The following is a 13924-nucleotide window of genomic DNA, read 5'->3' as shown; positions in this document are numbered from 1 at the left end:
AATTAGGATTAAGTAACTCTTTTTATTCTCCCATATAAGTAACATAGACATTGTCAATAATTTTATTATGTATAGTATAGGTATATTCATATTTTAAATTTCACCTAAGCAAAACCAGGCAGATCAGCTACTTAGTTGTATATAGAACTCTTGTTTCTAAGAAAAAAAAATAAGAGTTTTTTTAACTTCAGTATTAAGGTAAAATGTGATTGTATGATCCAATACAATATAAACATAGACTCTATCGCATTAATAAGCTCTTTTTAAGTACAAATATGGCTCAAAATACTGATATTTGTTATGTTATTCATATGAAGGCCCCCTACACATTGTCACAATAAACATGGACGCAAAAACGAACTCGCACACTTGTATGGTCAACATTAGAGTACACCAGATGTACTCAATCCTTAAAACTACCACTTGCCAATGTAATAAGTATATCACTCCCAATATTGAAGGAACTGTGAGTAGAACGGAGAACATTACTGGTACATCTGTAGACAAAAAAAAATTTGAATCATCACACATCTTGAACCAAGCAGTGAAACAATTCACTGGCTCCATCAGATCATTCTTTTTATCAAGTAATGGTACTAGCAAATGTTACTTATCTATTTTAAAGACCTGGAGTGTGACATAGGGCTGCTTTTTAGACTGGAAAATCACAGTTCCTACAGGATTTTTAAAAACCTAAGCAGACGAAGTCGCTGGCTTCAGCTAGGTATATTATAAAGGATGACCTAACTGTCATATTAAAATACAGTTAAAGTTCTAGGTGTAAAAGTGATTTTGCACATATTTAATCAACTCACTAACGATTTTCGGAACACCTAGTTGAACTACCCTGGCATCACTAGGCTAGTTCAACTAGATAAACCTGTAGCAACAGGTAGGTAGTATGGGCTGGTCCGATTTGTACATTGAAGGTTCGTAATCATTATCTCGTAAAAAAACACGAGTGCCCAAAAATAGACTAAAGCTAGATTACCTTTTTCACTGAGACTCCCCTTACGGCCCAAGAAAAGTCTAGCAGCTTCTACAATGAAAAGAGCCACCAGCACTCCATAATCCTGACCCAATTTAGCCCTGCTTGTATTCTCGTCGTCATACTTTCCCCCGATCAATACCGACTTGAGAATTAATGTGCCTAATTCACACGTAGCAAAGAGTCCGAAGTAAAATGAATTTATGTACAGAAGTATTTCGTATGCTAAGCTTGAATTCACCATTATTGTATCGGTAAAACAATTTGAATTAAGAACTCGTAAAGAACTTTGGTAACTAAAATAGAGCAAAAGTTAACACTGAAACAACTGAAACACTCCAATTTTATATTGTTAAATAATAATAATAGGAATGGTAACAAAATTTAAAAATAGAACCACAGGAATACCACAGAGATCGAGATCATAGAGTAAAGACGTAGACCAGCAGGCTGACAACTAAACTTTGGTTTAAATTTTTTAACTGGCTTTACGGCTCTGGATTCATACCTTTTGAGCCATGAAATGTGTACCAGAGACCAATAACATATGAACCCTCCACAGAGTAATACACTATGATTAAAATAACCTTCAAAGCATGGCTAAAATTGACGGCTGTCAAAATCATGTTTTCTTCATGTTTTCTTCAAGCTACGCGATAATAATAGCGAAGTAAACTGTGCTGTGGTTACACTACTAAAACCCACTTAGCCCAGAAACTACAACAACAACCAAGATGTACTATAAATTAATCAAAATGATACATGACTTTTTTTTTTTTTTTTAATTATACAGACTAGCGCTTGGCTGCAATCAGACCTGCTAGCAAGTGAAGATGCAGCCTAAGATGGAGCGCGCTTGCCTAGAAGTTGCCTATTCACTCTTGACTTGAAGGTACCCATATTATAGGTAGAAGGGAAAACTGACGCCGGAAGGGCGTTCCATATCCTAGCGGTTCGAATTAGGAAAAAGGAAGCAAATCGTTTCGTACGTGTTCGAGGAATGTCGACTACGTACGGATGCAGACCTTGACGATGCCTTGCAGTGCGATGGTAGAAAGGTGAAGGAGGAACCAGATCAAAGAGTTCTTGTGCACACTCTCCGAAATATATCCTGTAAAATACCGATAGACTGGCAACTTTACGCCAATGTTCTAAACTTTGGAGACTGCCAGTAGCTAAATAAAATGTATGGCTATTTGGACATTTGGACGACGGCGATGCTTTTCAAATGACAAATTTATTATTGCAATCTGTGAGAAGGCTCAAAAGATCTAGAACCCAGAGCCGTAAAACCAGTTTTAAAAAACCAAAGTTGCCGTAGCTTTTAGGCTCAAAAGAGCTAGAGCCCAGAGTCGTAAATCCAGTTTAAAAAAAACCCAGCTGTCGTGAAAGAAAGCTAAATGTCAAATCAGTTGAAAAACGAAAAGTGAATTTGCGACGCGGGTGTAGGCGGTCGTTCTTTAGAGAAGTGCACGTGTAGTTTTATTAAAATAACCTTATTAATCGATTATGTGTAATATTTTATAGTGAAAGATCAAAGAACTGAGTTTTAAATATTACTGACAATAGTTCGTGCAGCGTTTAAATGAATTGGTAAGCATTTTCTTCAGTTAAAATGTTTTAGGACGACCACGCGCTTTGCATAGCACGTTTCAAAAAGGTGTTCATATATTTTTAAATATATTTTGAGGTGTATAGTGTTCAGTTTTAAACTATTAAATCATAACTGAGAGGATTAAAAAGATACTGAATGATACTTAGCGATTTAATGAAATATTTTTATTGTACTTTCATGTTATCTTCTGAGTCCCGTGTCAGATATCTATTTACCGTTTTCGTGATCCCGTTTCTATGGGACGCTTTTTGTTCAGAGCGCTGTTATTTGTTGCGTTATAAACAGATGATATCCATTTGAAATATGTACAACTTAGATACTCAAACGAATAAGTAAAAACACTAGTAGGTATTTTATTTTATAAAAAGTATCTAGAAATATGTACAACTTAGATACTCAAACGAATACGTAAAAACACTAGTAGGTATTTTATTTTATAAAAAGTATCTAGAAATATGTACTTTATAAAGGTCTAAACGCACATACACGCTGCGACGCGGCGCGGCGCGGAAAATATAGTTTATATGAGTTTGTAATTTTGTACGGTCATGAGCGACGCCGCGCGGCGCGGCAAATATAGTTTGTATGAGCTTGTATGGAGCAAGGCGCTGCCGCGTCGCACAGCGCAGCGTAAACACGTTTGGACCAATAGAATGTATTTATTTCAAAACCACGAAATACAAAGAAATACAAATAGCCGGTACAATATGATTTAATTAATTATAATTTTTTCAAGTCTTAGTGAGGTACGCAATAGCAAAAATACAATAGAGGCATCCTCTAGTACCTAATATTGTATTTTTGATGGATGATCCACACGGATGTGACTTCATCCGTGTGGATCATCCATGGATGTTTTGGAAATCCCATAAGAACTCTTTGGTTTTTCGGTATAAACAGTAGCATATGTCTTTTCCCTGGGATGTAAGCTAACTCTGTATCAAATTTTATCAAAACTGGTTAAACTGTAGGGTCACAAAAAGCTAGCAGATAGACAAACAGACAGACACACTTTCGCATTTATGATATTAGTATGGATAAAAATGTGTCTGTCTATATGTCCATATTTTTTCTTAATATGAATGCCAATAAGCTACTCAATTTTATGTTTAATAAGTATGTAACTTTAACCTAAGCTTAAAAATTATCATATGTACTGAGAAATTGTCCATTGACACATATTAGTCTTTCTTGATTAGAGATACACTTTGTTCACATGTTCTTTCATCAATAAGATTATTAGATGATGGCCATGACTTAACACACTTGAGTTGGTTGCAATCATACAAAATAAGGTGATGATGCAGCCTAAGGTGGAGCACGCTTGCTTAGACGGTGGCTATTCACTCTTCTTTTGAAGGTACCAGTATATAATAGTTAGTAGGGAAAATGGGAGCCGGAGGGGCATTTCATATTCTAGCAAATGCTAACGCTTTGTATGAGTCTGGAGTTTTGACTAGAGAATGCAGATCTTAGGACTCACAGTCGGATAACAAAATGGCGAGGCAAGGGTCATATAAAGCACATCCTGACCTTTGTGTGTACAAAGAATAACTATGCCTCATAAGAAGATAAACTATAGGTCCATATGAATCTAAATAAATATTTGTGATCTGACTGCATTATGCATCAGCATGTCTTGTATTTAGTTATTCAGAGATAGTATTAAACAAATTGAACAGATAGTACAAATAACCGGCCAAGTGCGAGTTAGACTCGTGCACTGAGGGTTCTGTAGATCTGTACTTTTGCTCCGTCTAGGTTGCTTTGTTGAACCTCTATGTACTCATAATATGTATCATAATATCCTTCCTATGTGGTAGTTTTGTGTAATTAGGATAGCAATAAGATAAGATATGAAAATTATGAGGCAATAATATAGTATAATATAAAAGATAATTTGCTAATGCAGTTATTTATTATAGTCAATAAGTATACATATTATTAGATACTACAAGATAATAGTCTAATCGGCGATCACTGAGACTTATCTTAATATTTTGAGGAACAACCTAAACCGACCTAGTGCAATTCAGGCTCGCGCACTGAGGGTTTGAGAGCAGCCCTTCTCATTTTGAGAGCAACCCCTATGATTATGAGAGCAAACTCGTGCTTGTAGTGGGTCGGTAATGGGTTGAGATGTTGATGATCATGATCAACCCATTGCCGGCCCATTACTGAGCATGGGTCTCCTCTTAGAACGACAAGGGTTTAGGCCGTAATCTGCCACGCTGGTCCAATGCGGATTGGTAGACTTTACACACCTTTGAGAACTTGGAGAACTGATTGGCATGCAGTACTCACGATGTTTTCCTTCAACGTTAAAGCAAGTGATATTTAACTGCTTAAAACGCACGTAACTTTGAACAGTTAGAGTTGCATGCCAGGAATCGAACCCGCAACTTCCCGAAAAGAAGGCGGACGTCTTAACCACTAGGCTCTCTCTGCTTTTATGTTATGTTGATGATAATGGTAGGGGATTGTTCACAGACGCCCCCACATCACAGATGCCAGTGCCAGTTTTATGATAGTGGGCGCAATGGAGATGTCGCACCAGGGCGGCACGGAGGCCGAGAGCCTCTTGCGCGGGGACCGGAGCGCCGTAGTCATGCCGCCGCAGCGACGTAAGTACCTACATTATAAAGTGCTTGGAACCGGCTTCATCGAAGCGATAGCTCGTTGGTGGGTGGAGCCTAAAATAGTGCTGTTTCCACAGATGACGGAAGCAACGTTATCTGTGCGTGTCACCCTTTCCCTCTAAAGGTAAAAAAGGAAGATAGAATTATTACTAAAATTATTATAAAGTTCTTACATTTTAAGCTAATTTAACGTCTGTATCAATGTTAGATGCAGACTCTTACATTATGACGACCTAAAGCTAATCCAATCTAACCTAAGTAAGAGACTGCGTCGAGGTGTGACCATAGAATGCAACTCTTCACATCATTATACCTTAACTAACATCTAATATTAAAATATACATCAGTCCCAATTAGTTGGTCCCGTATAACAACGAGGTGGTATCTTGCTGACTGCGCGTTGGGCTCATGACCTAGTGGCTTAGCCTTCGAGGCTGGTTTGCTACACAAGTGATTTCAGCTATGTTGTCGTTGGATTATGTAACAAGCAACTCCTAGCAATGACAATACAAACTATTATAATAATAATCATCACAAATGTTCTCACCTGTCCCCTTTGTGTCAGATCTCAGATGTCATTCAGGTCTCGCGAACAGCATAAATAGAATCTGATAACAGATTGCAGATGACTCAGGATTCTGCGAATACGATCCAAACATAAAGGCCTCGACAGATACAAAGCGTTACCTCCGCGGCACGGCAGAACGTGAGGAAACTGTTGGCTTGATCCTGAAACCGACATTTGTCAAATATTAGGCTAGGGGTGACGTGAAATACATGGATGTAAGAAACATTAAGATCTTTTGCACAGTTCACGACAGTTGGGTAACTTCGACGTCACTGGAGGCGTCAAATATCAACTAACTTCTTTCCGTAGATAGAGTATGGTACTCCCAATAAACATGTCATTGCACGTCGCTAACGTTTCGTGATTTGTCTGACCAAGCCTTATCTTGGTGGCATTGTGCCATAATTTTAAAGTAGGACATAAAATTATAAGTTGGGACTTGAAATTAACGTTGTACTCCAAAGTTGTAATTATAAATAGTATATGTATGTATCATATAAAGTCGTAATTAAAAAAAAAATCCGGTCGAAAGGGGTTCCGTGCCATCATGCAAAATATACCTAATACTTTTATGTAAAGCACTTTAGTGCTTCCAAAAATCAATTTAAAACACTGCAAGTTAAAGACGGACTGCGCCATCTACATGTGATCTAAGTAGTAAATTAGTTTTCTCGTAAATACTCGATTAGTTTTGTGAAGTTACCACAAATTCACGGTTTTGAATTTTTTCCTTTACTTGTGCTATAAGACTTACCTACCTGTCAAATTTTATGATTCTAGGTCAACAGGAAGTAAACTATAGGATTTCTTGACAGACGGACAGACAGACAGCAAAGTTTTATTCGGTAGGATGATGTAATGATCCTAACAGTACCCATACATCCACATCTATTCAGACATTTAGAAATTATGGTGGGATAAATAAACTCACATACAGGAACACTGAAAACATAATAACAGTATTTTTTTAGGATTCCATATCCAAAGAGACTTCCTGCTGCCGCTATAGAAACAAATACTTAGGTAGTAAAAAAAAATGGTCGCCATGAAAAAAAAAGTATAATTTCTTGTAGAGGTACGGGACCCTTCGAGTGCGAGTCCGACTCGCACTTGACCGATTCTTGGGGCAGTCCTGTAAAAAGGCATGAGGTATCCTAATTCGTCTGCAACTGATAACCGGGCATGACGCCTACGCTGGCCACTAATCAAACATGGACAAGGTCTTTACTCTTAGATGACGCCATTCGTTTTAATTTTGCATCAAATTCGATGACTTTACATTACCTCATTGCTATGCGGCATGCGCTATGTTCACTCATTCACTATGCATTAGTATAATTCACTAGATGATTAAAATTAAAAATGCATATTAAATATGAATGTAATAGAATATTACAGTCCAGGCCAGAAATAATACGATTATTAGCTGATTAATTTTGGAAGTGAAACATGATGAAGTGAAAAAATGAAAAAAATAAATCAGATTAAATAAAATTTTTTTTTTTTCTGTTGTTTTAGCTGCAATCAGTCGACAGACTATAAGCAGGTTAGTTCTGTTGACGGTGACTTTACCAGACTGGAGGGCCACTGCCCTCAAGTCTGTATAGTATCGAGCACATTTGCCCGCTTCAGTCGCTTTAGTTTTTTAGCAGTTAATAGGCTGTTTGCCAGTAAATTGGGGTGTCTTTGTAGTCGCTCCCGATGTTTGTCATTATATTGATTGATTTCTTCGATCACAGTTGGCATCTCCAGATATTGGTGTATTTCCGCGTTGCGAGCAAACCACGGAGCGTTGGCAAAAAAAAAAAAAATAAAAAAAAATTTAAAAATTTAGAAAAACGTTTAAAATATTAATAAAAAGAAATAAAAAAATGAACAAAAAATAATTAACTGTAATTTTTGAAGTATGGTATTTTTTGAGCACCTAATTATTTCCAAAAAAAAAGGAGGTTCAGCACGTTTTTTTTACTTTCATAGTACAGTTTTTGAATGTTCCTATTGAACCACTATTTGTTTTGCTATCTGGTATAGTCAAAAGAACATAATTAATATGTCTCTGAGCATAATATTTCTGGATTTTGTTTCGATTTATCTTAACCGCTAACCAGGTAATGTCAAGGTGGCTCGATAAGGGGGGTTAACAAACAATACCTATTATGCTGATACTGTAATGTGCTACGTGCTAAGTACTAACACGATGACATGTTTTGTATTACAATGTTTTGTACAGTGCAGCGTCTAATAGCAAATATATTATAATACAGAGTATACAAGATGATTGTTTTTAAACAATATTTTTACCCGTATTTTTCCATTGAACTATTGAATCTACTAGTTGATGCTCGCGACATAGTTCGCGTGTATATAGGTCTTTAACAATCCAGTGGGAACTTTTTGATTTTCCGGGATAAAAAGTAGCCTATGTGTTAATCCGGGGTATAATCTATCTCTCTTCCTTTCAGCCAAAACCAGTAGGCCACACACACGCACGCATGCACGTTCGCACGCTCGTACGCACGCACGCACTCACGCACACACACACACACATTTACACGCACACACGCTCTATCGCCTTTATAATAATTATTGGGGTGCTTTTATTTTCTTCAACGCAAACCGTAATGGCCGAAGGCCCGAAGAGCATTTTTCATTTATTTTGCCGACAAAACAATACATTACCAATGTTCGCAGCTGAAGATGAGACATAAATGGTTATTTCCTTTAGTTTATTGTCTTATTTTTCTTTCTGACAGCAGTGATTGATTGCGCAATACGTAAGTAATTTCAAGGAGCATTATCTATAGACAACCTTGATATACGGTAGTGCAGTAGCATCTTACTTCTTCACTACAATAATACATTCTTCTTGTAGTATATTGGAGGTTAGCGACCATTAGGACTATTTGCAGCTTCAAAGCCGCTGCGCCGAATATAAGGGACATATACCCGATATTTCCCTACCATTAGTGAAAATTCTTCAGCCAAGACGTTCTTCTTCGGCCAGGTGGTCTTCTGCCAGCTCTTTTCTCCCTTAATTATGAGCTGATAATATGCTGTTTCTGATAATATGGCCAAAATACTACAACACTAAATTTTAAATGCCTTAGCAGATTTGGATGTATGATTACGGGGTATTGTTAGAATATAGTCCGGAGTAACAGTGGCAATGAGTTATTTAAAAAAAACCGGCCAAGTGCGAGTCAGACTCGCACTTGACAACGGGAAGTACCCTATAGGTTTCTTGACAGATAGACAGACAACAAAGACCACAAAAGAAAAAACGGAACCCTTACAAGATCATAAGGGTTCCGTTTTTTCTTTTGAGGTACGCAACCCTAAAAAAATGAAAATGGCGGCTGTATTTCGCCACTTTCCAATGTAAAAAAAAATACTTTGCAGTTCGTTTTTTTTTAATTAGATACAACTTGTCTAAATATTTGGACGATGGCGTATTTCAAATTCAAGGTTTATTTAAATAATCTACCCAAAATATTTCGATTCTCATGTGAACCTCTACAAATACATGACTAATGAAGACTCCCAAGCTAATCCGTTAGCTCGGTTTTGCGGTTAACCTTTACTACACATGATAGAACTCTACTACTACACGGTTATTGCACTGGTAGTAAATATTAAATACCTACATAGTCTATGACTAGCTGTGCCCGCGACTTCGTTCGCGTGGAATAGTGACTTTTCGGGCAGCGTGATTCTTTAAATTGACATTAAACATTGACTTTTTTATTTATGAACCGATTGACATGAAATAAACACTAAATGTTAAGTGAAGCTTACTACAATATATTAGTGAAAACCGTATCTAAATCGAATAAGCCGTTTCTGATATTAGCGTGCACAAACAAACAGACAAACAGACAAAAAAAAAATAATTACAATTTCGGGTTCGGCATCGATATAATAACAACCCCTGCTACTTTTTTTTTATATATTTCCATTGTACAGACACCACTTTTCTACAATTTTATTATATGTATAGATAACAACCTAAAGTTTGCGCATTGATCCCGAATAGAAGAACATTTAAGAATTCATTGAATTCTTAGTTCAATTGAAATGGCTGCGTAAAATTCAAGAGTAAAGACAGGTCATCATCAGTATCTCAAAATTCTCAATCCAACGTCCGCGCCAGCCCACTACTGAGCAGAGAGAGTTGGAAATAGAGAGTTAGAAATGTTAACAGGGCTCTCTCCGTCACTCGTTTCATACAATCGTAGTTCCAATTTCATTTGAATATTAAGCAACCAAAGTCCATGAAATTTTGCAGACATATTCTAGAAACTAATATCTGTGTCTGTGGTGTTTTAGATTTTTCTAAAAATATGTAGTTTTAAAATTACAGGGGCTCAAAGATTTGTATGAATTTTTTTAAGACCGCGTAATTTTGAAACCGAATATTTTAAAAGAAATCTGGAAAACCACAGACATAGATATTAGTTTCTAGAATATGTCTGCAAAATTTCATGGACTTTGGTTGCTTAATATTCAAATGAAATTGGAACTACGATTGTATGAAACGAGTGATGGAGAGAGCCTTCTTAAGAATTCATTGAACTCTTAGTTCAATTGAAATGGCTGCGTAAAATTCAAGAGTAAAGTCAGGTTATCATCATTATCTCAAAATTCTCAATTCGGCCCGCGCCGGTCCACTACTGAGCAGAGAGAGTTGGAAATAGAGAGTTAGAAACGTTAAGGCCATGTTTCACCACGCTAAGTAAGGTTAGCAGACTTCACATACCTTTGAGAAAATAATAAAGAATTCTCAAGAATGTATGTTTCGTCACGATGTTTTCTTGATATTGAGTGATATAATATATTAAGTGATATTGAATTGCTCAAAACAATATAACTTCGTGCGTTTATAGCCACACATAACTCCAAAAAGTTAAAAACGTGCCCGAGATAGATCAAGGGGCCCCCCCGAACTAAAGGCTGGATTGGAAACAACTAGTAACTAGGCTATCAAAAAAGCCAGGTCAATTCTTAAAAGCCGGTCAAGTGCGAGTCGGGCCTCGATCTTTTAGGGTTCCGTATATAATTATGAACAGCAACCTAAAAATCCCGAATTCGATTCAGAAAAGCCCGATACGTAAGTAGGTAACAACCTACGAATTTTTCTCTAGCTTGATGCGCCTTTCACCAGAACCTGTTACGGAACCTTTTAAGGTGCTATGATGTCATACTTGTTGAAATATCTAACAAAGCCTTTCTTGTGGTTTGTATAGAGATAGCTGTTATTATAAGCGATTGAGTAGATTGTAACCATGGATGGTTGTAACTTGTAAATAACTAGGTAGGTACATCATTATGTTTTGTATTTTATTTTTAAGAGCGGCTTTTCTTGCTCGCTTCTTGTCCGTATAATCTGCTTTTGGAACCGGTTGGTTGTAGTTACTACAGAGTACAAACAGACTTGACATATTAAAAGAACTTGTAGATAAAAGCTATTAGAAATAAATGATTTCTCCTCCTTACTTTTGTCTCCTCTCAGAATGAATATGCTACACTAATAACCCGAACTAAACAAAGATTTTGCAGTAACATAAAAGAGAAATTGACATAATCAACATTAAAAAATCGGCCAAGTGTGAGTCAGACTCGCGCATCAAGGATTACGTACTCAACATTTCGCACGATAAAAATCTGCTTAAGAATGTACAGGCAAAGCCCTTTCATATGATACCCCACTTGGTATAGTTATCTTACTTTGAAAATGGAAAGTACTAATTATTTGTTCATGAATACATTTTTTTTGTGATGTAACCACAAATTCACTTTTCGGATTTCTTCCTTTATTTGTGCTAAAGACCTACCTACTTGCCAAACTTCATGATTCTAGGTCAACGCGAATTACTTTATAGGTTTTCTTAACAGACACGACAGACGAACAGACAGACAACAAAGTGATCCTATAAGGCTTCCCTTTTGTGGTACGGAACGGGTAAAAAAACAGAAAAACAGGTAGAAAAGTGAGTCCATATTATGTAAATCCAACGTGGACAAAATCGAGGGCGACTGGTAGTTTGTCATGTGAAAATTAAACAATGCAGTTGTGTTAAAGTTTGCAAAATTCATAATAGCGTTGGCGATACTCGGAAAAGGGGTAGGTATTAGAAATTAATTTAACATAAATATTAGTACAACCTAATTAGATACATGCAAGCTAGGTGGAAAGTTCAGTATTATATTACTTATCCGCAAACTATAATGCCCTGTAAGCACGGCATTGCGTTTCAGTAGAATAATGAGCTTATTACAGGACTGAATTCGTTTGGCAGTCGAAATGATGTGTATCCTTAGATTTTCTAAATATAATTAAAAATCTGTCAATTGTGAGTCGGACGCGCACAGGAGGGGTTCCGCACCGATGTACAAGAAGTAACACTTGTATATTTTTTTAGTTTTGGACGGCGGTAATTTTGAAGTTTTTGGTGTTTGTTGTTGTAGTGGCAAATACACATTCTGTGAAAATTTCAGGTATCTATCTATGATGGTTCACGAGATACAGCTCGCTGACAGACAGACGGATGGACGGACGGACGGACAGCTGAGTCATAGGCTGAAATCTATAGAGCGCACTTTGACTTTACTTAGACTTCTTAAGTTTCAGTTAAAACGAGACAGATTCATGCCAGCGGTATAACGCTGTCTCGTTTTAACAGTGTCTTTAAAGTCCAAGTCAAAGTGCGGTCTATAGATCTCAGCCTTAGTAATCGGGCCCCCTTAGCCAAAAAGCTATACGTTTTGTCTGTTTGTACAGTGTGACGACTGACAAGCGACCTGCCCCATCACAATGTTCGCGTACCCTAAATACTAATAGGTTAGTGGGGCGCTATCTCAATGAAAAGGAGTGCTTGCCAACCCCTATCTGCCTTTGTTGAATCACAAAGTTTTTCTTCACTGGCTACCCCTTAGCTTAGTAGTAGAAAAACGGGCCAAAATTAACACTGCGTTTGAGTTGTGAATGAATATATTTTATTTTTGGGGCTTCAATTTTATGTGTATTTAATAATAATTGACTAATTTTAGCTCGACTTGGGGCCATTGAATCACATAATAATATCATCATTTGTGAATTACTTAGAATTATTGCATTCATTCAGAAGTTGGAGGCTCTGGCATATGGAGAAATTCATCCAAGTAGACTCGGAGTCAGTCAAGTTCACTCAGTTTTCAAGAAGGAGTATGAAAGCGAGAAATATGACTTTTTCCGCGTGGACTACATAAATTTCAACCCCCCATTTTATTCCCTTGGTGGTTGAATTTTCAAAAAAACCTTTCTTAATGGATGTCTACGTCATAATAGCTATCTGCATGCCAAACAGCCTGATCCGTCCAGCAGTTTAAACTGTACGTTGATAGATCACTCAGTCAGTCAGTCAGTCAGTCACCTTTTCCTTGAAGATATTTAAACTTGATCAAAGTACAGTCTTTATAGTGTAATACTATAAGCCTTCGACCATAGTCTACGTTGTTTGATGAAAGCTTGAAGCTCAAAAAGCTATCGCCCTGACGTTCATTAATCTAGCTATTACTTATAGCTTCGATCATAGTAGCTACAATACGGAAGAATAGGAAATAGAGTGAGCAACGTGTTCAAAAAGGTATTGTCTATGCTGGGCGCTATTGTGCGTTGAAAGGATCGAGAGCTTCTTGAACCTTTGAGGTTCTAAAGAAGAAAAGGCGTCGAGGAAAATCGGTTAAGTGCGAGTCGGGCTCGTACAGGAAGGGTTCCGTACCATCGTACAAGAAATGCATTCTTTTCAATACATATACCAATTTCAATCTCAAACAAAAATATTCAATACAAACCATAGTCAAAATATAGAGTGCTTCACTTAATATGGGCGGTCCTAGTTTTTATTCATGTAGCATATATTTTTTGCTCGAATTTTCTGTTATACTCGTCTTATTGGATGATTTTTTGAAACATCAAGTGCCTAAAGTAGCCTAAAATCTAGAAAAGGGACTGTTCCTCCTGTTAATGTCGTAAAAAGATTTGCGTTTACGAAATATTATAAAAGCCTGCTGTTCCACCCGTATACGCGTAACTAAAACTCAACGTTTACCACTCCAAACTTTGGACGAGTTAGGAG

General features: G+C 37.0%; 1 protein-coding gene across 1 annotated transcript in view; it reads left to right on the top strand.

Annotated features, from left to right (window-relative positions):
* The first annotated feature begins 2405 nt into the window (after positions 1-2405).
* The window catches only part of LOC123877884 (equilibrative nucleoside transporter 1), a 42136-nt gene continuing 30617 nt past the window's right edge, over positions 2406-13924 (top strand). The window contains exons 1-2 of the mRNA XM_045924828.1: positions 2406-2581; positions 5094-5227. Of these exons, the coding sequence (XP_045780784.1) occupies positions 5128-5227 (100 nt within the window). The 5' untranslated portion in view covers positions 2406-2581; positions 5094-5127. The remainder of the gene's footprint in view (positions 2582-5093; positions 5228-13924) is intronic.

The sequence above is a fragment of the Maniola jurtina genome, chromosome 24 (assembly GCF_905333055.1).
Source record: "Maniola jurtina chromosome 24, ilManJurt1.1, whole genome shotgun sequence".
Lineage (NCBI taxonomy): Eukaryota > Metazoa > Arthropoda > Insecta > Lepidoptera > Nymphalidae > Maniola > Maniola jurtina.
The sequence above is the reverse complement of the archived record's forward strand: the minus strand, read 5'-3'. Positions and strand labels throughout refer to the sequence as shown.